The sequence below is a fragment of the Giraffa tippelskirchi genome, chromosome 9, assembly GCF_054371585.1.
Source record: "Giraffa tippelskirchi isolate mGirTip1 chromosome 9, T2T-mGirTip1v1.2.pri, whole genome shotgun sequence".
Taxonomy (NCBI): Eukaryota; Metazoa; Chordata; class Mammalia; order Artiodactyla; family Giraffidae; genus Giraffa; species Giraffa tippelskirchi.
The window spans coordinates 47,846,203-47,873,349 of NC_137283.1; the positions used below are offsets into that span (position 1 = coordinate 47,846,203).

The following is a 27,147-nucleotide window of genomic DNA, read 5'->3' on the forward strand; positions in this document are numbered from 1 at the left end:
CATTTCATTGGTGGTGGTGGGATAAGGAGTGTGAGATGAGAGGAAAAAATGCACATCCATATGGTGCTACAAGACCTGTTTGCCCTGAGATCCACTCTCTGTCCTCCTCCCCGGAACTCTATGCCCCAGGGGAGCTGCTCTCACAGGCAGCATCAACAGCCTCCTCCCTGCCCCATGGCTGGTTGGGTAAAGCTGGTGGAGAACACTGCCAGATGCTGGAAGACTGCTGAGATTGGGATGTTTACTCCTGCAGGGCTCTGGGGTGTGGCTGCATCCCTCCAATGAAGGATGTGGGTTTCCCAGGTGGCGCAGAGGTAAAGAACCTGCCTGCCAATGCAAGAGATGCATGAGACTCAGGTTCAATCCCTGGGCCTGGAGGACCCCCTGGAGGAGGACATGGCAATCCACTTCAGTATTCTTGCCTGGAGAATCCCATAGACAGAGGAGCCTGGTAAGCTACAGTCCATAGGGTCACGAAGAGTTGGTCATGACTGAAGCCACTGAGCACATACACAGGTATATAGCCAAGTTAGTGGCATAACCAGAAAGAGAGGAACTATTCCAAATAATGTGTCAAGAGAAAGCAATTTGACTATATATTCCTAATGGAACATATTCTAAGGATTTAAAAAAACTTCAAAAAATCTTAGTCTGCTTTCACTAATCATACTGTGGATATAGTGATTAGTAGTGCTATTCTACAACTGTTGTGTGAGTACTGGAGAATAAAGCAAGTAAGTAATTATTTAGGAATTTGCTTTTAAGGTACAGAAAATGCAGATGTAAGATTTATGAAGTAAAGACAATGTAGTAATGTACAGTTCCGGATGAGGCCTACAAACAATGACAAATCTCTAGCACTAAAATTGTGATTTCTAAATATATTATTTCGCACTAAAAGGAACCAGGGCTCCTTGGGAAAAAGCCAAGTTTAGGACAGAAAATGCTTAATGTAAGCATGAAATACCTTATCATACTAAAAACCAAGGAAGCTATGATTAATAGCTAAACTACTATGGTCAGGTTAAAAGAACTTTCAGCACCAGGAGAGTTTCACTACTCACTAAAAGGATAGTATATCAATATATTTACATTCATAAGTTAATAAGACTGATGATTCCCCAAAAAGCTTATTGGTCACTTTTCAAAGGTTGCTAGGGAATCAATTTACTACTATGAAAATTCACAAAACAGGGGAAAAAAACAGAACAGAAAAAAAACAGAAAACATGCTTTTCTAATACAAACTAGACCTCAGTATACCCACATAGTTGATGAGAAGTTTCTCTATAAAAAATACTCTAGACAACAAACAAAGAAGTGATGGCAAAGGTAGAATATCTCCATTTGGTGACTCCCAATAAATGAATGGGTATAGGAAATGATCACTGGTAGCTCTAACATCACGAAAAGAGGAAACAAGAAATTATATAACTACTAAACAAAGTGCCCCATGAAAAAAATCATAAAATAAAACTCAAACCTGAATATGGTGATGCTTATAGAACTGTCAACTTAAAGGAGATACTGGGAATAAGGAGCATATTAAATGAATTCACAGAAATATGATTAGCAAGATTCAGATCATGGGACAAAAAAATGCAGTTTCTTTAACAAAACATTGCAAGGAAAAAAAAAAGAGATGGAGAACTCAATAAAACAGCCTTCAGCTGTATCAACTCCATATACAGTAGTACCAAAAATAACAAGATACTTAGGAATAAATTTAATCAAAGAAGTACTGAAAACTACAAAACACTGCTAAGAGAAATTAAAGATCTAATTAAGTATAGACACCCCATGTTCATGGATTGGTAGAATTAAGATGACACTACTACCCAAGGTAGTCCACAGATTCAATGGAATCTCCATCAAAATCCCCAAGAAATAGAAAAACACATCCTAAAATTCATATGGAATTTCAACAGACCCAAATATCCAAAACAATCTTAACAAAGAACAAAGTTGGACAACTCTCACTTTCAGGCTTCAAAACTTACTACAAAAGTACAGTAATCAAAATAGTGTAGAGGACTGGAATAAGGATTATATAAATTAATGGAAAATATATTAAAATATAGTTATATATATTAAATATATTTATATAATATATAATATATAAATATATATTAAACATAGTTATATATTAAATATACTTAATGTATATATTAAATATATTAAAATATAGTTCCCTATATATGAACCTTCAAGTTGCAAACCTTCAAAGAAGCAAATGTGCACTTGCATGTCCAACTATGTAAGTTTGTTCACATCTGGCGTACATTGGCACGTGTGCATACTCTACAAGTGGTTGTGCTTTTGTGTGGTTTACTGTATAGTTATTATATAGAATGGGGCTTCCCAAGTGGCTCAGTGGTAAAGAATCCACTAGCCAATGCAGGAGATACAGGAGACATGGGTTCGATTCCTGGGGTAGAGGAATCTGGAAGAGGAAATGGCAGCCCACTCCAGTATTCCTGTCTGGAGAATACCATGGACAAAGGAGCCTGGCAGACTGTAGTCCATGGGGTCACAAAGGAGTCGGACATGACTTACTGACTAAACAATAACAACACAATTAATATGTGTTGAGTACTTAGAATAGTACCTGGTACAAAGTACTATGTAAGTGTTTGAAATTATTATTTCACTATTTATTTTTTAAAGTACATACATACATATGCATATTGTATACATATATTGTCACCCTGCTTATTTAACTTATATGCAGAGTACATCATGTGAAACGCCAGGCTGGATGAAGCACAAGCTGGAATCAAGATTGCCGGGAGAAATATCAATAACCTCAGATACACAGATGACACCATTCTTATGGCAGAAAGCAAAGAAGAACTAAAGAGCCTCTTGATGAAAGTGAAAGAGGAGAGAGAAAAAGTTGGCTTTTTCACTCAACATTCAGAAAACTAAGATTATGGCATCTGGTCCCATCACTTCACGGCAAATAGAGGGGAAAACAATGGAAACAGTGACAGACTTTACTTTGGGGGGCTCCAAAATCACTGCAGATGGTGACTGCAGCCATGAAATTAAAAGACACTTGCTCCTTGGAAGAAAATCTATGACCAACCTAGCCAGACAGCATATTAAAAAGCAGAGACATTACTTTACCAACAAAGGTCCATCTAGTCAAAGCTATGGTTTTTCCAGTAGTCATGTATGGATGTGAAAGTTGGACTATGAAGAAAGCTGAGCGCCGAAGAACTGATGCTTTTGAACTGTGGTGTTGGAGAAGACTCTTGAGAGTCCCTTGGACTGCAAGGAGATCCAACCAGTCCATCCTAAAGGAGATCAGTCCTGGGTGTTCATTGGAAGGACTGATGTTGAAGCTGAAACTCCAATACTTCGGCCACCTGATACAAAGAGTTGACTCATTGGAAAAGACCCTGATGCTGGCAAAGATTGAGGGCAGGAGGAGAAGGGGATGACAGAGGATGAGATGGTTGGATGGCATCACCAACTCAATGGACATGAGTTTGGCTGGGCTCCGGGAGTTGGTGTTGGACAGGGAGGCCTGGCGTGCTGCAGTTCATGGGGTCACAGAGTCAGACACGACTGAGTGACTGAACTGAACTGAACTGATTCCGTTTTATCTCATCAAAATTATCAAAAAGTAATTTTTAAAGTTTAACATACACAGCCTATAAAGTAGCTGCCAGGTAAAGCAAATTAAGCAGTGAGTCTCCACTTTTAAATGAAAACCAGCTACTTACAAATTAAGAACTATTGGGTGATCTTTTTGTATTTCTAGCTAAGAGCACTTAAAGTTAGAGACCATCTTTTTAAAATGTGCTTCAAAAACACTATAGGCAAAGAGAAAATTTTAAGTGGGTGAACATGCTTTAATACAAGAGATAAGCTAGATATCTCAACTGAGTCCCAAACAAGATTTAGTCATGAGGTGGGGAAGAGAGCAGGCAATGTCTGGTGAGACAGGAAAAGAATAAAGATTTCTAAAAGGTGGTTTGCAGAGTGACAAATGGGGAAGCTAAGAGTAGAGGGATAAAGGACAGATGGAAGAGGACAGCAAGGGGTCAGTCTCCCATCCTGGTCAAAGAGACAGTGAATTATTAGGGAGAGGTACACACAGAGGGGGCCTTCCCCAGTGTCTCAGTGGTAAAGAATCCACCTACAATGCTGGAGACATGAGTTCGATTCCTGGGCAGGGAAGATCCCCTGAAGGAGGGCACAGCAACCCACTCCAGTATTCTGGCCTGGAGAACTCCATGGACAGAGGAGCCTGGCAGGTTACAGTCCATAGGGTCCTGAAGAGTTGGATACGACCGAGCTACTGAGCATGCACACATGCATAGACAGAGGAGGTAAAGCTTTCTCTCCAAGAATTTGAGACTCAGGAGCACAAGCAGTGCACACAGGAGCTCCAGCACTGATTTAGAGTACAGGTGTCAAAAGTCTCAGTTACAAAGGCAGTTTTGAGAATTCTTAGTAATTAAAAAAATATATATACATATATATATATGATTAGAAGAAAAAAACATTAACATGTAGCACCATACTTCAGTTTTAGAACCTGTTTCTGTCATTTACCTAATTAAAATAAAGAATCTAAAAGAAAATGCAACCCAAGGTATTACTTCCATTTACTTTATGAGCTAATAAAAATGTAAAGATCATTTCCTCAATCAATAATCTATTTCCAACTTACAATCTCCAAATACCACAGAGAAAAATACTCTCATATGTATCAAAGTCAGTAAGTCATTTATAAAGCAATAATGCCTACTACAACACAATATTTTCTTATTGAAACTATACATAAACTCTAATCTAGAGTTAGTAAAGATTAGTACAGTGTATTTATTTTATTTTACTGAAGAGGAAAATAGAAGGTAGTTAAGTGATTTGTTCACAATCCTTATAGATTTTCCATGTGAGGAACAGTAGTGTCTAGTTCCTGTGAAAATAAATTCTATTATTATTTTATCTCTTTCTCCTGAATCTAAAATCACTCTTATCTTCCTCCATTTCCATTCCTAAAATTGTTTTTTCCCTTGATCAAAATGTTTCATTGGCTCCCTACTGCCCGCAGAATAAAACCCATATTCCTCCTTACATCCAAGGCCTTTGACACTCTCAGCCAAACCTGCCCTCTCAATCTCCTCCCGATGACATAAGACTTGGTCTAGTCACTGTTCTCCAAAACAAGTCTCCAGTACATAACCTTGCACGAGTCTCCCTTTCATACCTCACCGTTTCCTACTGCCTGGATCCTCTCTCCTGCTTCGTCTTCACTGACAAAAATCCTATCCACACATCAAGACTGTTTTTGCACTCTTGGAAATGAATCCTCCAGGCCCTGAAGTCCTCTGGCACATTCTACTTCTATCACATGATTGACCTTAATTGTAGCTTCGTGTATATGTGCATCAAGTAGCCCTATCACTTTACTGTTCTGCATGCCCAGCATTCCTAACTCTCATGTTTTACAGAAATTGTCCCACTCTATGTGATTTCAGTGGGGCTATCAGTCAGACCCTCTCCACCGCCTCCAAGTAGGCATGTAAAGTAGACTGGGCCACGCCATTCACTCCCTGAATCCTCCCAACAGGAACTAACTCTTTCCTATTCCATCATGAACTGTAAAGATGTAACCCCAGAGCTGCCAGGAGCTATGGTCCCCAAAGTGAAAACAGTAAATTTTTTGAAGTTAATGACTGCAAAAAATAATTCAACACATAGGCATATACCAAAATGTAAAATGGAAGCACAGATATCCTGATATGTTAAGGCCCTGATCCCAGTCTCCTGAGGTCAGATCCATTCACGCCTTTTTTAGTTACATGAACCAGTAAATTCTCCTTTCTGCTTCAGTTTGAGATGGATGTCTAATAATTATAATTGAAAGAATCCCTGTGGAAAACAGAATGGATGTTTCTCAGAAAACTAAAAATAGAATTACCATATGATCCAGCAATCTCACTTCTAGGCACAGATCCAGACAAAACCATAATGTGAAAAGCTACCTGCACCCCTATGTTCATAGCAGCCAAGACATGGACGCAACCTAAATGTGCATCGACAGAGGGATGCATAGAGAAGACATGGTACATATATGCAGTGGACTATTACTCAGCCATGAAAAGGATAAAATAATGCCATTTGCAGCTACATGGATAAACCTAGAAATTACCATACTAAACAAAGTAAGTCCAAAAGAGAAAGACAAATACCATGTGACATCGCTTATATGTGGAATCTAAAATATGACACAAATGAGCCTATCTATGAAACAGAAACAGAATTATGGACATAGAGAACAAACTGGTGGTTGCCAAGGGGGAGAGGGTTATGGGAGGGATGAAGTGGGAGGCTAGAGTTAGCAGATATAAACTTTTATACGTAGCATGGATAAACAGCAAGGTCCTGCTGTACAGCACAGAGAACTGTACTCAATATCTTATGATAAACCATAATGGAAAGAAATATTTTTTTTTACATTTTTTTAATTAGTTTATTTTCTATTTTTTAACTTTACAATATTGTATTTGTTTTGCTATACATTGACATGAATCCACCATTGGTGTACATGTTTTCCCCTTCCAGAACCCCTCTTCCACCTCCCTTCCCATCCCATCCCTCCGGGTCATCCCAGTGCACCAGCCCTGAGCACCCTGTATCATGCATTGAACCTGGACTGGCGATTCATTTCACATATGATAATTTACATGCTTCAATGGCATTCTCCCATATCATCCCGCCCTCACCCTCTCCCATAGAGTCCATAATACTGTTCTATTTATCTGTGTCTCTTTTGATGTCTCGCATACAGGGTTATCTTTACCGATTGACTAAATACCATATATATGTGTTAGTATACCATATTGGTGTTTTTCTTTATGGCTTACTTCACTCTGTATAATAGGCTCCAGTTTCATCCACCTCACTAGAACTGATTCAAATGTATTCTTTTTAATGGCTGAGTAATATTCCATTGTGTATATGTACCACAGCTTCCTTATCCATTCATCTGCTGATGGGCATCAAAAATATACAAGCAACTCCTGCAGCTCAATTCCAGAAAAATAAACGACCCAATCAAAAAGTGGGCCAAAGAACTAAACAGACATTTCTCCAAAGAAGACATACAGATGGCTAACAAACACATGAAAAGATGCTCAACATCACTCATTATCAGAGAAATGCAAATCAAAACCACAATGAGGTACCATTTCACGCCCATCAGAATGGCTGCTATCCAAAAGACTACAAGCAATAAATGCTGGAGAGGGTGTGGAGAAACGGGAACCCTCTTACACTGTTGGTGGGAATGCAAACTAGTACAGCCACTATGGAGAACAGTGTGGAGATTCCTCAAAAAACTGGAAATAGAACTGCCATATGACCCAGCAATCCCACTGCTGGGCATACACACTGAGGAAACCAGACTTGAAAGAAATATTTTTAAAAAGTATATATACATATATATATATATATATATACATATATATATATATATATATAAAACTGAATCACTTTGCTATATAGCAGCAATTAACACAACACTGCAAATCAACTATAGTTCAAGTTTTTAAAAAAGATTCCTCAAGAACTGGAGTATGTTTGTTTACTCCATTAAATTTTCCACAGTGCAGGTATTCAATAAATATTTCTAGACTAATTCCTATCTTCCAGTGGTTTTACACAAGATTCAGTGATATAGTGTTGTTTTTTCTTTTCTAAAAAAAGCCTTTTTAGAGAATCAGCATCTGAATTCAAGACCCAAACAGCCAAACTATATGACTTTGAGTAAATTACCATATGCCTCTGACCTTGGTGATGCCATCTGAAAAATAAGAACACTGTGCTACGTTATGGTCCCTTCTAGATCTAAAGTTCCATAAATATATAATTCTTAGCTAAAAATTCTTGTCTACTTGCATTGTTTTAACTACTAACTTCATAAAACTTCCCTAATCTAATTTTCACAATCGTCTAGATTAAAAGTCTTGAAAGTAGGTAGATCTGTATAGCCTTCCTTCATTGTTCCCCAGAGCCTCAGTTCAGTTTAGTTCAGTTACTCAGTCGTGTCCAACTCTTTGTGTCCCCAGAGCCTAGTACATACCAGATCTTCTGTAAATGTCTACTAAATCAATAAAAGAACCCATTTGAAGTATCTTCACTTTCCAGTTAGACTTGTATTTTGAATTTCATGTTACTACCTGTTTTTCATTACCTCAGAAAACCTCCTCCTCCACTCCTGTCAAGAAACAAAGTTTAACTTTCTTTTCCTTTTTGTGGTTCCTGCAACAAACTATAGTTGATACCATCTTGCCAATCTCTGTAACATACAATCTCAGTATCATCTTTATCTTCCACCTTCTAATCACAACTGAAAATAATTTCAAACTCTATTTTCAGAGCTGAATTGTTTAATAATTTCTATCAACTTATATCTTCATTTAAATATGTTTGAAAGGCTTTCACCAGTCTACAACAATTGCATGAGTTTCTTTCTCTCAATGATGGAGTTTATTTTAAACTACATACTCTCTATGAAGTGAACAATTAGGGACTATCCAGAAAAACACATCCCGAAGTTAAAGTATATTTAAGAACCACTCTAGGGGCTTCCTTGACGGTCCAATGGTTAAGAATTCACCTGCCAATGCAAGGGACACAAGTTTGATCCCTGGGCTGGGGAAATCCCACTTGCCATTGGACAACTAAGCCCATGTGCCACAACTACTGAAGCCCAAGCACCTAGAGTCTGTGCTCCACAATGAGAAGCCACTGTGATGAGAAGCCCCGCCCACCACAATTAGAGAAAGTTCATGCACAGCAACAAAGAATCAGCACAGCTCAAAATAAAAATTTTTTTCATGGGCAAAGTACTGAGTAGACATTTCTCCAAAAACAACACACAAATGGCCAATAAACACATGAAAAGATGCTCAACTTCACTAATTATTAGGGAAAAGGCAAATCAAAACCACAGTGAAATACCACTTCACACCCATCTGGATAGCCATTTATAAAAAGCTTTTTTTAAAAAAATAACAAGTATTAGCAAGGATGTAAAAAGACTGGAATCCTTGTGCATTGCTGATGGGAAAGTAAAATGGCACAGGCAATATAGAAAAGAGTATGGGTGGTTCCTCAAAAAAACTAAACATAGAATTACCAAATGCTAAGTAATTCCAAAGGATTTAAAAACAGGTAGTCAAACAGGTACTTGGATGCCAAATGTTCATTACAGCATTATTCACAATAGTAGAAGACAGAAACAACCCAAGAGTCCATCAATAAAAAATGGGTAACTGGGAGACTGGAACTGTCTTACATACACTACTATATACAAAACAACTAATGAGAACTTACTACGTAGCACAGGGAACTCTACTTGGTGCTCTGAGATGACCTAAATGGGAAGAAAATTCAAACAAGAGGGAACATGTGTATACATATGGCTGATTCACTTTGCTGTACAGCAGAAACTGGCACATCAGTGTAGAGCAACCATATGCCAATTAAAAATAATAACAATACACAACCCTCCTCCTTCCTGCTTTTCCTCATGATAACAAGATGGCTGTCACCAGATGTCTTACCTACATGCAGCCATCCAGAGGGGAAACTGCACCTTGCACAGACCACATCTGCATTAGACTCTATCACTCCCAGATCACTGCCTCTGTTCCAAAGTCAGGTATTCCTACAGAGCACAGCCTTGGCCATGAGTTAGTTCTTTTAACAGGCCTAAGGTTTTCATAAAGGCACTAAATCTCACTTGAAAGGAAAGCAAAGGAGCCACTTCTGTCTTTCACAGAGTTGATTAACCAGTTTCCCGTGCACAAGTTCAATTCAGGTTTAGCTTGAAAATGCGTGACTAGGGAAAGAAGTAAAAGGCAGAGTGGCTGGCAAATAGGAAGATAAAGAATAATACTTGAAGTAGCTACAGAGAACAGAAATGAAGAGAGTTAGAAAGACTATTAAAACAAAACTATCATTTCAAGTCACTGATACCAAGCTGATGGAGTCTCACATATCCTCAATCTACTCTTGTCTGTTCCTCTCCGTGCATGCTCAGTTGTGTTCAACTCTTTGTGACCCCATGGACTGTAGTCTGCCAGGCTCCTCTGTCCATGGAATTTTCCAGGCAAGAATACTGGAGTGGGTTGCCATTTCCTACTCCAGGGGATCTTCCTGCCCCAGGGACCAAAACCATGCCCTTGCATCTCCTGCACTGGCAGGTGGATTCTTTACCACTGGCGCCACCTGGGAAGCCCATATTCCCACCACCACCACCACCCCCAAATTCCCAGAGAGCATCACAGCCAGATGAGAAAAGTAATAAACAAACAAGAGAACCACTGACTGGAATTAGTGATTTTCCTTGGGATTTCAGTAAGAAAGCAAACAAGCATCACTGTATTACTGTTATAATGACTTGTTTGCATTAACAACATCCAATAGTCAGAAAGTCCAGTTAAACAATTGATGCCCAAGAAGTTGAAATGGTAGTACAGGAGACCAGTTTTGTAATGCTTCAGAATTTATTCCTCCAAGGCTGTATCAACTTTGAAATTTCTTAAGATACAAATCTGTGGGGAAAATGATGCTCTATCACCATGAAATTAAAAGATGCTTACTCCTTGGAAGGAAAGTTATGACCAACCTAGATAGCATATTAAAAAGCAGAGACATTACTTTGTCAACAAAGGTCTGTCTAGTCAAGGCTACGGTTTTTCCAGTAGTCATGTATGGATGTGAGAGTTGGACTATAAAGAAAGCTGAGCGCCGAAGAATTGATGCTTTTGAACTGTGGTGTTGGAGAAGACTCGTGAGAGTTCCTTGGACTGCAAGGAGATCCAACCAGTCCATCCTAAAGGAGATCAGTCCTGGGTGTTCATTGGAAGGACTGATGTTGAAGCTGAAACTCTAATACTTTGGCCACCCCATGTGAAGAGTTGACTCATTGGAAAAGACCCTGATGCTGGGAAAGATTGAGGGCATGAGGAGAAGGGGACGACAGAGGATGAGATGGCTGGATGGCATCACTGACTCGATGGACATGGGTTTGGGTAAACTCCGGGAGTTGGTGATGGACAGGGAGGCCTGGCATGCTGCGATTCATGGGGTCGCAAAGAGTCATACACGACTGAGCGACTGAACTGAACTGAACTGATACTGTTGAGGGTGCAGAGAAGCAAGTACTCTTACTGTTCTGGTGATAGTTAATTTCTAACAACCAACTGCTCAGAAGTAGGAGATTAGATAAATCACAGTACCTAATACAGTGCCTGATGGAACAGCAGTCATCAAAACAATGACATTCCAGATATAAGAAAAGGTTTGTAGTAGAACAGATTTAAAATAAAAGACTGCCGCAACTTCCCTGGTGGTCCACTGGTTAAAACTCTGCGCTTCCACTGCAGCAGGCACAGGTTCAATTCTTGGTTGTGGAACTAAGATTCCACATGCCATGCAGCCCGGCCAAAAAGTAAATTACTTGTGTTTTAAAAAATAAAAGACTTCTATGACAATATAAACAGTACAGTCCTAAATTTATTTTAAATGCCTGCATCAGAAAAAAAGACTGGAAAGATATGCCAGCATGTTTTGAGGGGTTATGTCTGAAAATAGTATCGTATCTTAAAAATAAGATATCATCCTTATTTTCTTTTTTCTGTATTTTTCTGTATTTACTAACATGTCTATAATAAACATGTATCTTATGTAATGACAGTGGAAATGTTATACAGAAAAAGCTCAAATGTATTCAATATATTGAATTCACAATACAGGGAAGAACAGAACATATTATTTTTTATATTAAACTCCAACAAAAATCTTTTCTTGGTATTTTTAAAGGTTTAACCTTGAGTTCTACGGAAAAGTCACTCATCTAAAACACAGCTTCCCCGAAGGTGTCAGATGAAAGACATATTGTTGGAGTTAGTTCAAACTGCATCCCAATTATCTGCTACAAGTTTTCTGAATCACTGCCATGATAACTGTGAAACTCTAGGTGAGATGGATTCACACTGGAATCCTACAGCCTTCCACCTAAAAATCAGTCATCTAAACTCAGCCACAGGCAGTAAACCTTCCTAATAGGTTCAAGAAGGAGAAAAGCTGAGGAAAAAAATTGTATTCATGATGTCACAAATTTCTAACAAGTAAATATTATTAGACTTACAGCCTGCCTTTTAAAATACTATCAGGATCAACAAAGCAAAATAAAACTCTTCACTAAGTTGGACTCTCAATTAAGCATTTATTGATCCCTCACTATGTGCTAGGTCCTGGGGTTACAAAACATGAAGACAAAATTCCTTGTCCTTGAGAAGCTCAATCCCTCAAGGCAAAGAGATGCAATTAAGCATGATCTAAAGGGATAAGTGCCATAACTAGAGGTTGGTACCAACTGCTGAAGGAGCAAGAAGCAGTGCTTATTACTGGGCAGAGCTGGGGAAGGCATCATAGAAGAGGTGACATTTCAGCTTTTTAAGGTGGCATTCCTCAAGCAGAGAAAGGTAGTCGCTGCATTCTTGTCATATTATAAGAACTGAGCAAAGTGACAAAGGTAGGAAAGTTTTAGGTTTGTCTGGAAAAGGGTGTGTTGTCCAGAGTATCTAAAGTGTAGGGGATGTGGAAAGAACAACAGAAACAAACTTAAGAAAGGCTTGGTGCCTCCCTTCCTCCTGCTCATGAAGATGAAAACAGACTTAGGATCTTTTTAATGCTAATCTATCTTTATCATTTCCCACACTTAAAAGAAAGGCCACACACCTCTCAGCAGCATCCTTCCTCCTTGGCCATAAACCACAGTCTGGCCAGGAACCCACCTAACCCGAAACACTATCAGGTTCACACAGGTGGCACAGGCACAGCTGGCACTGTCAAGAAATGTTCAATAAGTCACCAAATAATTTGCATTCAAAACACAACAAAGCAAAATCTACTCCTTTATAAACTGGACACTTCACTCTGGGTAATAAATTTTTTTTTCCCTATTCTGTTCAACATTTTTATCAGCTCACTTGGAAAAGGTCAGAAAACAGGTTTATCAATTGTGTAGGTAAAAAAGTTCAAGGAAAAGATAATAACAGGTGGGATGACAAACTCAAGCCACAAAAAAGACTTGACAAGTGTACTAATAAGCCAAACACAGGGAGCCTACTACTCAACTTAGGATCAACAGGATGAGCCAAATATGCTCTCCCCCAATGAAATGTAACGAAAATAAATGTAAAATCTTTCTTAAATGAAACTAAAGTTTTACATTCATGTTTATTATCAATAGCACACGTTCAGGATGCAAGAGATCTAGCTTGACTTCAGTTCATATGAAATAAAACCTAGAACTTAGCTGTTACGAAACCAATATGAGTAATTAGTGTGAAATGGCAGATAAAAAGTCTCCAAATATCAGGTTTTACACCACATTGACAAAAAACATCCAATTTCATCCTACAAATACGTGTATGAAACCTTCTACATGCCTGGTACTGAGTAATGTCTGTCAAGAACACAAAGATACAGTTGACCCTGTAACACACGGATTTTAACCGTGCAGGTCCATTTATATGCAAATTTTTTCAGTAAATACAGTAGTTGTATTTTCATTTTACAGATCTTTAAATCAACTAAATGTGGGGGAAATTTGTATTTGATTAGAGATCACAATATGTGAAATCAAAAGAACCAAGGTTGAAGTTCTGATTCTATTCAAACTGTTTCAGCTTCCTGCCCTGGGGTGAGTCATTTACCAACTCCTTTGTCCTTGAGACAGAAATAGTAGAACACAGATTTTTGACTGTATGAGAGGTTGCCCCCAATCCCCTGCATTATTCAAGAGTCAATTGTAAATATACCACAATCTCCATTTTTTTTTTTGGACCTCACCAGGCTGGCTCTTAAGAGTCCCGACCAGGGATCAAACCTGTGCCCCATGAAATGCATTGGAAGCACAGAATCTTAATCAACGGACTGCCAGGGAAGTCCCAGCACAATCCCTACTTTTAAGAGTTCACAGCCTAAAGCAGAGTTTTTAAACATGGGTCACAATATCAACTGACTTGCCACCCATGTTTTTTAATGGAAATAGAAATGAACAGAAACACCAGAGTACACTCTACAAAGTACTATATCATGAAACTTCTAACTTTTTCATGTCTGTATATAGGGTAAACATATACACATAAGAGGCAATATTTTAAATGTGTCTATTGTAGATCATAGTCAAAAGTTAGAAGGACATTAATCTAATGGAAGAAGATAAATTAAATATATCACTACAAGATATGAAGTATCACAGAACTTAAAAGAATAAAATCTACCTGGTTGGAGAAAGACGGGGTATGGTCAAAGGTCTAGAAAAAGATGTACAAAGACAATAATATGCGATAGAAGCCTTAACAGATAGGAAAGAATCTGAGACAAAGATGGGGTTGGGAGGAGGTACCGCATATAGAGAGAATAATATGAACAAAGACAGGAAGCAGCAATTAACAAGAAGGTTTTACTAGGTGGCACAAGTCGTACTGGCACATGGCAGTAATGGTATAATTAAGTCCAGACAGAAGAACTTGGGGAAAGTTCAGTTTGGCTAAAGTGTCAAGTACAAGCAAGTCAGCAAATGCAGCTGAAAAAACAAATTGGAGCCATAACATGCAAGTGCTGGGCACACAGTAAACGCTTAGCTATTCCTTTGGTCTTATTTATTATCCCTGGAGCCTCAAACCAGATCATCTTTAAGATGCCTCACAATTCTAAAATTTTATGAATAACTGAAGGGCTATGATGGAAGTTATTTATATGTAGACACAGAACACAAACTTGTAAGAAATTACACGGAGTCTATTCAACAAGGAAGAATGTTCTCATCACAGCTAACAATAAAATGAGCCATCTCAAAAAGTGGCGAGGGCACTGTCACTAGATGTGTATGAAGAAAAGTCAAAGTATGATACTGTCTGTAATATAAAGTTCTTCATTTATCATACAGTAATTCTTGCATCAATTTTTGTTCTCATTCATCAATCGACAACAGCTCAAGAATGAGTTCTGAAAAGAGAGGGAGAAACAGATGGAAGCAGGAGGTTGGGATTTTATTCCCATTGTAGATAAGTGGAAAAACAGAAAGTTTCTGAATGACAGTTCCCAACATAGTCATTACTTTTACTAGAGTGTCCTAATGTGTGATATAGCAAGTCAACTCACGTACTTGGGCCACAGCTAAAATAATTTGGCAATGTACTTCTGAAAAAAATATTAAAGTTCCCAGAACCTTTATGTGAAAAAAAGAATCTTCCTTTTCTATACAAAATCTGTCAAGAGGGGGTATGTAAGAGTCTTTAGAGCATAATCATAATAAACAGATTTGTTCATTATGGTAAAAGTATAACATTGCAATTAAAGTCCGAATATAGCATATCCAATAATGCTTACACACTGGGAATAAACTCAGATCATTCTTCTCATCAAGAATAAAGATGCAATAATTCAAAAAAGATTCATAATACAAACCATTAAAAATTGAAATTCTGCACCAGTGTAAAAATATGGTATGAATATAAAGTACTTTCAATTTCAATGACCATTCTTCTGAGACATCATGCTTCAGAAGGTGTCTAAAAATGACAGAAAATGGTGTCATTTACAATTAAGCTTTTATTTCTAAAGCACATTCTCTCATAACACTGCATGATAAAATTAGCTATAACATTTGTATAGTCGAAAAAATATTGCTCCATATTGACTTTTCTGTTAAAATGTTGATAATTTCCTGCTGATTATTTCCTGCTTACTTTACAGAATGGCAGATCAAAACAAAGCCATCTTGATTTAAGGAGGCACTCAATAAATGTTTGCCGAAATCAACAATTTTCTTCTCTACTAAAGATGCCTTTAAAAAGAGGACAGTAGTTACTCCTGGGCATATACCCAGAGAAAAATATGGTCTGAAAAGATAAAACGCATCCCAACATTCACTGCAGCACTGTTTACAATAGCCAAGACATGGAAACAACTTAAATGTTCACTGACAGAAGAATGGATAAAGAAGATGTGATACATATATACAATGGAATATTACTCAGCCATTAAAAAGAATAAAATAATTCCATCTGCAGTAATATGGATGGACCTAGAGACTGTCATACTGAGTGAAGACAGACAGAAAAAGAAAAATATCATATGATATCATTTATATGGAGAATCTTAAAAAATGATACAAATGAACTTATTTACAAAACAGAAACAGACTCACAGACTTAGAGAAGGAACTTATGGTTGGTGGGGGGAGGTGATGGGGAGAGATAGTTGGGAAGTTTGAGACTGACATGTATTTTTAAACACACTGCTATTCTTAAAATGGATAACTCAACAAGGACCTACTTAGAGCATAGGGAACTGTGCTCAATATTCTGTAACAATCTAATGAGGGAAAGAATTTGAAAAAGTATGTATAACTGAATCACTTTGTTGTACACCTGAAACTAACACAACATTGTTAATTAACTGTGCTCCAATATAAAATAAAAAGTTTTAAAAAAAGAGGGTAATAGTACCCAATATACTCCTCAGGGCTGTTAAAAACCTGCCTTCTGAATTGTCAAGCCTTGAATCTGTTCCCATAAGCAATGCAAATCATTATATCCAGAAGCAGAACAATAAATACTATGCAGTCTTATAAAAATGCCTAGTATAGAAATAAATTTTCTTAAATATAACTATCCAATTTAAGTTTGGAAGCCTGTATCTTTTAAGCCAGAGACACACACTGCTGACAAATTCTTTTCAGAGGTAACATGGTATAAAAAAAGCAGCTGTCAAATCGGCACTTCCTTGGCTTAAGTATCTTTGGTCAGTCACTTAATTTCTTTCTGCTAAAGTTTCTTCTTCATCTGTTTAAAAAACGTGGGGACAGGTGATATTATGGTGTCAGGCTCAAGCAGGATCATGACATGGAAGTTTCCCTGTAAACACTAAACCCCTGACCATAAAACATCAAGCACATCCCCACTTTTCAGAACAAAATTAAGTCCTGGGTATATGATGTCTTCTCTACCTCTGGTGGATGTCTTTACCTCTGAGAGGTATGGGGCCCTTTCAGAGGCTTCAAAGGATAGGATTCCCTTATGAGACAAGTAACTAAAGAGCCCAATGCCCTCACACTGTTTCACTGAGTTGCACTCCCTTTACCACCAGATGTAGTGAAATTCTGGGTACAGATCTGGTTTCATATACCTAGCCCCTTCCTACCTTCACATGCCTCTGCACCACAGGCTCATAAGAAGTTAAATTTCTTTTAAAGATTCAGGGCTTTTTTTTAAGTTTATTTTTTTCTTCTATCTGGGGAAAATCAAACAGAAGGAAATCAGGTAAAAATAAGGTAGAAAATATGGGTTGTTTTTAAATAAAAAAATAAATAAATATGAAATCACAAAACTAAAATAGTGGTATTCTGGTCAGTAATGAGGAAATTTTTTTCATAGTCTGCTAAGTGGGGATTAAAAAAGAATAAGCAGTAATCACTCTAAATCATTACAAAATTTACCTCATGCAGTAGATTAAAAAAGACGACTTATGATGCAGCTTCCACTTCTCAGTGGCCAAACTAAAAGACATATACTAAAACCTGCTATTCTATTCTAGGAGTTTAATTACAAACTCTTATTTCATCTGTTGGTGGTGTTTACTGCTGCTGCTGTTAAAGGGTGAGAAGTATTTGCTTGCTCTTTGGTTTCTGTATTTGGTAGTTTGGGTGCAATCAACATGGGAAAAGACAGGTGTTTCACAAAAACCGCGGGATGTTTTCTCACCTGATGCACTTTAGACTAGGAAGCTTCCTAAAAAGGTAAAATGAAGAATGGAAAGATGCAAGGCTTTCCAAGTTATTTATGGCAACAGAACTGGAAAGCAGAAAATCTCTAAAAGGGAGAGACCTAAGGAATCAGAACACAGGTTATAAGGGTTCAGTAAAGAACAGTTCCTTGTAATACTAGAGAATAGAAGTAGAAGAGTCAAGCATATGACAAAGCATTATCCACTAACCAGAAGAAAATTAACAGGAATATTCAATTGCTGAAGGACAAAAAGGACTAACAATCTCTGAGATCCAATTTCATCATCTGTATAACGAAAACAACCTTAGGACCGTCACCCCCAGCACACTGACAGGCCCATCACTGATCTTCAAAAAAGGGTAGCTTCTTCTACAAGCCAGAAGGGAATGGCACAATATACTTAAAAAGTGATGAAATGGAACAAACTACAGCCAAGAATATTCTACCCAACAAGACTCTCATTCAGATTTGATGGAGAAACCAAAAGCTTCCCAGACAAGCAAAAGTTATGAGAATTCAACACCACCAAATCACCTTCATGACAAATGATAAAGAAACTTCTCTAGGTAGGAAACACAAGAGACAGAAAAGACCTACATAAAATAAACTCAAAACAATTAAGAAAACAGTAATAGGATCATACATATGGATAATTGCCTTAACTGTAAATGCACCAAACTTAAATGCACTAACCAAAAGACATAGACTGGGCAGATGAAAACATGTGCATGTATGCACTTCCACTTGCCACATGACTCTACTTAACACCCCAAACTGTATGTAATTATTTTATATTGTTAGGTTAATCATGTTTCTATTATGGCTTGCAACTGTAATGATCGTTTTTGTCTGGCTATTTATTGTGAAAACTGATAAACATCTTTAACTATCGTGGGGGGAAAAAAAAAGGATAGTGTCCCCTCCTCCCTCTAAACTCAATCACAGAACATTACAATGGAAAAGAGAAGTTCAGACATCACTTAGTCCCTAGCGAATAAATCAAATAATTTGAAAATGTCACAACCTGTACAGAATTTGTATATCATAAAAGATTTTAAAGGCATTAAGGTATTGCTACAGGATCTCAAAAACCTTACCGAGGTCAAATACAGATGAACAGCTGCAGTGGGAGAGACTCCTTGGCACTGCTGCAACAGGGGACTCCTTCCCTCACCAACATCTAAGCAACTTATCCAGATTGGTGGGAAGAATGTCTAAGTTCTCCCTCCTTGCTATAAGAATTGTGGATTAGCAAGCAGAGATAGAAATGTGTACTCCAATCTGCTCGTAAAAATCCAAGTTGAAATGCAAAATGTTTTCTCATAGGAATTAGTGATAACAGTTAGATTTTCAGGCTAGCAATTAAACGATGCAGCTAACATTCCATTTCTAATTGACTGTTTTTCTCACTGTAAGTATAATGTTTAGGCTACTTTATAGACTGAACTGACTTTTATGAAAAGGCCAAGAAGTGTAACCCTAATATGCCTATGAAAAAAAATGTATTCTGGGTTTTGAACAATTCACACAGGAACTTTCAGACCACAGCTGAGGAAGGGATAGTAGAAGAAAGCTGTAAGAGAAACAGGAAGGGAGTTTCTTTGGCAGAAAGGACAAATAAACTCACGAAATTACAACTGCTAATGTCTTCAGAATAACTGTCTCTCTCATTTAACAAGCATTTAAGTCCTATCCTGTGCCCAATGCTGTGCCCATCCACAGGGGAAAATTTCTCTAAAGCTAAACCCACAGTCCCAGAAATGCAGAAATTTCCTCCCATCTTCCTGAGTAAATCACACATCAAATCATAGTGCTTTGAGATTCACATATGCCTATCTTGATGACCTTGTACCGTCTCCGTCTCAGAACCATCACACCTGAGGATATGCCTAGTGCAGTTATTACTCTAAGTACTGTACTGAGGGGAAAAGAAGAAATTAACATTTATTAAGCACTTGGTATGCTCTCATCTGATTTTCACAACCCTGTAGGTAAATATTATCCCCAACTTACACATTAAGAAAATGATGTTAAATAACTTGCCCACAACACCAGTAAAGAGAATCCAGAACTCAGAAATCTGCCAACTCCGCTACTCAGAGGTTCCTACTCAGAAGGAAAGAAATTACTACTTAGCTGCCAGTGGACAGTTGATCACTTTCACATCAATTATTTGTTTTTCTAATTAAGCAGGTATGAGAGCAAATTATGGGCAAGACATACCACCAACTCTTCATGTCACAGAATATATTCAGTATTTAGGGAATGCTCCAAGAGAAAGGATAAAATGTTCCCAGAGGTGAATCCTAGCTTTCACATCATTTCCCAATCCCATCTCAATAGACTCGAGCTCTAGGGCTCCTTTCATCACTTCCATCCTAGCCTGTATCATCACGCACTTGTTGTCATTTAGTCGCTAAGTTGGGTCTGACTCTTGCGACCCCATGAACTGTAACCCACCAGGCTCCTCTGTCCCTGGGATTTCCCAAGCAAGAATAGTGCTGTTGGTTGCCATTTCCTTCTCTAGGGAATGTTCCTGACCCAGGGGTCAAACCCACATCTCTTACACTGGCAGGCAGATTCTTTACCACTGAGCCACCAGGGACGTCCCATTGTGCCCTTAGAGCATAACAGATTAAAAACTTCAGAAAGTTACCTTTCAAAACAAGATTTTCTACCAGCACAGATCTCTCTGCAGGTCCTTAAATTTAAATAACTCAATTTCTACATAATTTGCCTGATGGGATTCCTAGACATTTGTTACCACTGACAGTTTAAAAAGTTACTTTGTAGTGAACTGTGAACTAAGCCTTCATTGAGCTGCAGAAAATATGGGAAACAAAAGTCTATGTTCAGACAGATTTCACTATCTAAAATTTTCCATTAAAATTTCAGGGGGAAAAACCCGTACACTCATTTTTCTAACTAAATAAGATGACAGGTGACTTACAATAATGCAATGTGGCTGAACTCTCTTGCGTAATCACCACGAAACACTAACACTATAAAAGTAAAACTAATGTTCAATCCCTTAAATTATTGAACATTCTTTTCAAAATAATTCGACACTGTAAGAATTATTTAGCTTCTGAAGTTGAACACTTGTAACAGATTTTAAAAGGGGGGATTTTAAGAGGAACAGCGGTCTCATCTAAAAACAGATTCATCTGTTTCCTAACAAAACCATTGACTATAATATACACTAAACACTGGGGCATGTTCAAGAACACTTCCTATTGTAACGTAATTACTCTTTCTAATATTGAAGGCAAAACAAACTAAAACGGATCACACATTTCCAGTCAAATGTCTGCAAAATTCTGAATTGAGAAAATGATGTCAACGTATTTTATCCCTTTTTTTTCCCCTTAAGGTTCAGTCCAAAACTAAACCGTCATCCGGCTCATCAACTCAGGGGCAGAAACTCATTAAAACTGAGGTTCGAGAGCAGAGAAAACAGATTCCCAGAAATTGCCTTCTTGGGTAAAACTGCCCTGTGCCCCGCACCAGAAGCCTCGGGCGGCCGCCGGGGCCCTACCCGCCCCTCCCGCCGGCCGCACCTGCCGAGGCCGCGCTACCAGCGCCCCCTGCCGCCCTCCGCGCGCCTAGAGACCCGCTCCCACCCCCGCGCCTCGCGCCCGCGCCACCCCCACCCCGCGCACACCTCGCGCCGAGGCCGCGCAGCCTGCGGGCCGTGGCGCGGGGCGCGCGGGCGCGAGTCGAGGCGGGGCCCGCACGAGGCCGAGAGCACGGGCGCGTCCCCCGAACCCCCGCCGCGGCCAGGCCCGAGCCTCACCTACCTACGCCGTATTTCTCTTCCTCTGTGGGGGTCCACATGGCTGGGCCGGGCGCGGCCCCGCGGGCGCGGCGGCCGGGCGACAGCGCGGCGGGGACGGCCGCGGGCCCGGCTGTGGCGCACCGCGAGCCGAGGCGGGGGAGGTCAGGCGGCGCGGGACAGTGGGCGGCGCATCCCTCACAGGCGGTCCGGGATGCCGCCGCCGCCGCCACGTCCGGACCTTGAGGCTCCGCGGGCGGCCCGGCAGTCCCGGTCGGCGCGGGTGAGGGCTCGCCACCTGTCCGTCCCCGCCGCTCCCGCGCCGCCGCTTCGTCCCTCACAGCTTCGCTGCTCGGCTCCCGGCGCCGCCGCGGTTCGGCTCGCCTCAGCGGGCTCGCAGGATGCCCGCGCATGCGCCGCTCCCCGGCGCACGGGGGCTCGCGCCGCCCGGGCTCGCGCCGCCCGAGCCCGCGCACGAGCCCCCACGCGCCGGCGCCGCCGCGCGCCTGCGGAGGGAAATCCGCGAGAGGCGATTGGACGGCCCGGCGGGGTCAGGACTGGCTCTTAGGCAGGCCCGAGGCCCTGGGTGGCCCCAAGCTCCAGAGGAGGCGGGGCTGGACAGGTGGGATGCTCTCGGGGCCCCACAGGCTTCGGTGACCAATTCTTCCTGTCAGGCGCCCAGAGATCGCCAGTCGGAGAGGAGAGAGCAGGGAAGAGGGAATGATACCGCTTTAAGACCCATTCAGCTGTCATCCACAGCGCTGTCACGACCCCACCCCTAGATAGATCCCTGGTCCCGCAGGGCGGGGTCACCGTGGGTGAACGAAATCGGGCACACTCATGCCCCTCGCTCTTTGGACTCTGGGACTCCTCCTAGGCCGAAGCCGCTGGCGCCTCCTTGGTTCTTGTTACCCTGAGTTGGCCTGTGTGGTAGATGTTTGGGGTCAGAACAATCACTGCACCCTTCCTAGTAAGGAAGCACTTGCTCGTTGGGGGCGTGGGGGTGGGGGATGGGAGGTGGTTGTTCCTGCACTGGGCACCGCCTCTGCTGCTCCTAGGTCTCTGTCTTACAGGTCATCCTGAGTTTCTGGTTTGGTCCGGCCACTTTCCTCCTTTATCTCCTCCCTAAGAATCCATTTACTCTTAGGTCTGCAGATATCACTTCGTGACTCTAGATCAATGGCTCATCAAAGACCAGGGAGGTCTTGGCAACTGCAGGACTTCTCCTTTCCACCTGCATCTGGATCGCACAGCGTTCCTAGCCCTAATGCCAGCAGATCTGTACATCTCCGTCACCAGCACCACCAAGTCAAAACCCTGGTGTCACCCCCCACTGTCACTCCTGAACACTCCAACTCTTCAAAACCCAGTCCAAGGCATCATCTCCAGAAAAACCTTCCCTGATCCTGCAGCTAGCAGACTGGATCCTTCTTTTGTCTGGGATTCAAGCTGTGTGCCTTTGTGTCTTACTTTCCCTGGAAGACTGGCAGCTCCCAAAAGGCAAACTCCAGGCTAAAGTTACTTTTCTGGTCCATCATGATGCAGCCCAGCACCTGACACACACTTGTTGAGTAGGAAGTGAGACTAACACAGGAATATCTTGGTAATCAACAGATCTTGTTGATTCTTTGTTCACTATATTCTTGATTCATAACTCCTCCCAGGCCTGATTGTGCTCACCTGGATCATTGCCGCAGACTCCTTATCTCCTCAAGTATAGACCCCACCTCCCACCAATGAAGGCTACCCACTCCTGCCCCCTGAAAAATGTTCTGTAAATGATTGAGTTTCTTAATAGCTTGATACATGTTGATCCAAGAACATACTAAAAGACATATCCTCACTTACATTGCTTTCTCTTCCAGAGAGCTAGACCCCTGCCCAGTGGCCACCATGGGATGTTTACCACGGAATGAAGCCCCAACAAGAAGTGCCAAGCTACGCAGACCCTCTGAACAACCTTTTAAGAGCTCTTATTTCATCCTATAGTTCTACTCCCATTGACTGATATATGTGATGATAATCTCAGAGCCTAAGAACTAGTTTTCCCAAAGTTCACTTATTCCTTGTCTCAATCCATCCTAGATGATGACTTCCCCATATAAAGACAATTCCAATCCATGTCCCCACAGTTCAGTTCAGGGGTGGGAGGGCTTTAATCCCAATTGGCAGAGAAGAGAAGGGGCCAAGGTGAAAGGGAGGATATCTGATAAGTCCCAGACTCCTACAGTCTTGCTGTTTGCACTAAATTTAGCACATTGTCTTGAGTTGAAGCAAAAGGGCAAAGCACATGTCGTGGAAAATCAGCATTTAGCAGGACAGTGCACCTGTTCTATACCTACAGCATCTGCTCTGAGCCTCTCAGGTTCTCAGTCCACTCACCTACGGAGGGTCTCAATCCACTCTCACCCCACACAAACACACCCCTTCCGGCATATGAACTGACTTCCAGCTTGCCTCTGAAAATCAGGACCCTCAGTGCCCTACCCTCTCTTCCTTTCCATCCACTCTTCCATATGTTCTGACCATCAGGAAACCACTGCACCATTGTTGCTCCCTGTCCCCCACCTTCACCCTGTTCTGCTCCACAGGCTCTTTCTGTGGTCCCAGGAACACCTGTTCGTACTCCCATCCCTTATTCCCTCTCGCTTCCTTTTCTCTCTACCTGACTTCAGAGAATTATCCATTCCAAACCCCTTTATTTCAGCACAATGTATTTGACTCTCAGTCCCCTACGTTCTGGTTTCTGACACTGTCACCTCCAGGAAACTGCTCTCATATAAGTCCCCAGGGCTATCCCAACTCCAGACACAAGCATATGCTATCTCCTGGCTCTTACTGGACCTTTGTATACAGTACCCCTCAGCCTATGTATTTTCCCCTCTTGAAACTCATGGATCCTCCTCACGCTCCAAGGACTTCTTTCCCCAGGAAAACTTCCCCAGCAGCCTCTGGCTAAAGAGGATTTTGCTCTTCAATAAGGAATTTTCCTGCAGCCGTTACTCATCCCACCCTCCTTCAAGAGATCAAATATGTCCACCTTGCACATTGACAAACATTTGTGTCCCTCTTCAGTGGTAAAGATTGCTCTTCACTTATTTTTACCCCACACAGAGACTCACATGGTGCCTGCCACCTAACAGGAATTCAGTATATAGTCTTGGGTGGATGATCTTCTATGTTTTAAGGGAACATAATTAAATAGATTGGGAAAGAGAACTGAGAAATTTACTTCAGGAAGTTACAAATCTCCAAATTCAGAAACTTGAGTTAATTAGGGTAAATTTCACTGATACAGGCACACTGGCTTTAATTAAAAATTCATCAAGACATGTTACTGAGTATCTATACAGAAGATAAACATGGCAGAGCAATTTATCTAACAAATAGAAATAGAGAATTTTCAAACAGTTTGACTTAACACATCACTATTACTTTTGGGTCGAACTGATTACCTCAGATAATAAACCACATCGTAATAAATGAGTGAAGAGGGAATCAATTTTTCAGCAGGATATTCTTTAAGACTGGTGACTATTAAAAATAGCCTAAAACCAATGGATAAAGAGGATGTGGTACATATATACAATGGAACATTACTCAGCCATTAAAAAGAATGAAATAATTCCATGTGCAGCCACATGGATGGACATAAAGATTGTCATACAGAGTGAAGTAAGTCAGACAGAGAAGGAGAAATACCATATGACATCCCTTGTATATGGAGTCTAAGAAGAAATGAGACAAATGAACTTACTTGCAAAACAGAAAGAGACTCACAGACTTAGAGAATGAACTTACTGTTGCTGGAGGGAAGGATGAGGGGGAAGGGATAGCTAGGGAGTTTGGGATGGACATGTACACAAGGTTATATTTAAAATGGATAACCAACAAGGTCCTACTGTACATCACTTGGAACTCTGCTCAACGTTAAGTGGCAGCTTGGATGGGAGGAGAGTTTGGGGGAAAATGGATACATGTATATGTATGGCTGAATCCCTTCGCTGTTCATCTGAAACTTATCACAACCTTATTTGTTAATTGGCTATATTCTAACACAAAATAAAAAGATTTTTAAAAATTTAAAAATAGCCCATAACAGATTTTGTAGTAGCATAAATGTGGACAGCAATATCTTTTTCTCCTAAGTGGAGCTCAAGTTAATCAACCACTTTTTAACATAAGCAAATTCCGTAACGATGATCCCCCCTCATTATCTTTGGTGAATGAGACTGGCCCTCTATAAACTCAAGGAGCTATACTTCATATCTTCTCTCCTCATTTTCTGCTGCCTGGAGAATCAGACAGCAGTATTTAAGGAGTCAGCCAGTCTGATGACTCAGCTCATAAAACAATGTGTGGTCACAAAGATGATGTTTATCCAGGAGCATCCTGGAGGCTTTTGCGACTGAAGTCGGCAAGCAGTAAGGCAAGTGGTACACGATGCTCATTCTCCAGAGAGGTTTTGGCCATGGTGCCAGAAGCACTCATTTCCCTCTCCCAGCAGCTGAGCTCATCTGGTGCTCTGTCCAAGTAGAATGATGGGAAAACTTCAGAGAAATGCAGCAGGTACAGAGGCAAGTCCAAGCGAAGTCCAGGTGATAGTGGTGATAATTTGCCTTCTCTTCATCAAGAGGTGCTGCATCTACAGCTTGTGGCCATCTGCACCCCGGGGACAGGTGGCTAAGAGGCTCAGAATACATGTTATCCAACTTCTCTCTCCCCTGGTGGGTTCATCTAAGAATGGATCTGCTCTGGCTAATAAAGCATCCACAGAGCAGATTTCCTACATGGCAAGCTAGTCTCACTTCACTACCACCCATTATGCTCCCCCAAAGCAACATCTTTTAGGAAACTTCTTGGGAGGTAACACTGGAATAAAAGGCTAACAGAGTAGGTTAATATAGAGATGGTTGACAAAGTTAGGGTCCTTTCAAGTGAAGAGACCTAAGTGAAGAAGATATTATTAGTATTTTCCTTTAAATTTTGTTGCATCTGAATATCTTTGCAATGGGGAGGGGACAGGGAAGAGTGTGAAAAAGAGACAGATTAAGCAGTGCAATATTTCATTATTTTCCCTAAAATGACAAACTTTAACCATCTGTTCCTATTTTACCAACCCATTCAAAATATCATTAAAATGCAGATTACTTGCAGTTAGCCAGGGTCTTTCAAATGAGAAGTGACCAAAGCCTCCCTGATTTTAACCACCAGAAATTGATATGACACTTCTCGATGAGCTGTAGCTATCAAGCCTTACCACAGGAAGCACCTTGGGACATGTCACAGGCTCCTCAGCACCTTCTTCCTGACCATTCAGGACTTTGAGCTGGACGTCCCTGGTGGTCTGGTGGTTCAGGATCTGCCTTGCAATGCAGGGGACACGGGTTCAATCTCTGGTCTGGGAAGATCCCACATGCTGCAGAGCAACTAAGCCCATGCACCACAACTACTGAGCCTGTGCTTTAGAGCCTGAGAGCCACAACTACTGAAGCCCACCCACCATACAACCCAAGCTCCACAACAAGAGAAGAGACCGCAG

The 27,147-nt window shown here is 40.7% G+C and overlaps 1 protein-coding gene across 1 annotated transcript in view; it reads right to left on the minus strand.

The window, feature by feature from the left end:
* DOCK3 (dedicator of cytokinesis 3) overlaps positions 1-22,109 on the minus strand; it is a 276,490-nt gene extending 254,381 nt beyond the window's left edge. The window contains exon 1 of the mRNA XM_081525200.1: positions 21,631-22,109. Coding sequence (XP_081381326.1) covers positions 21,631-22,018 — 388 coding nt within the window. The 5' untranslated portion in view covers positions 22,019-22,109. The remainder of the gene's footprint in view (positions 1-21,630) is intronic.
* Positions 22,110-27,147: the final 5,038 nt, after the last annotated feature.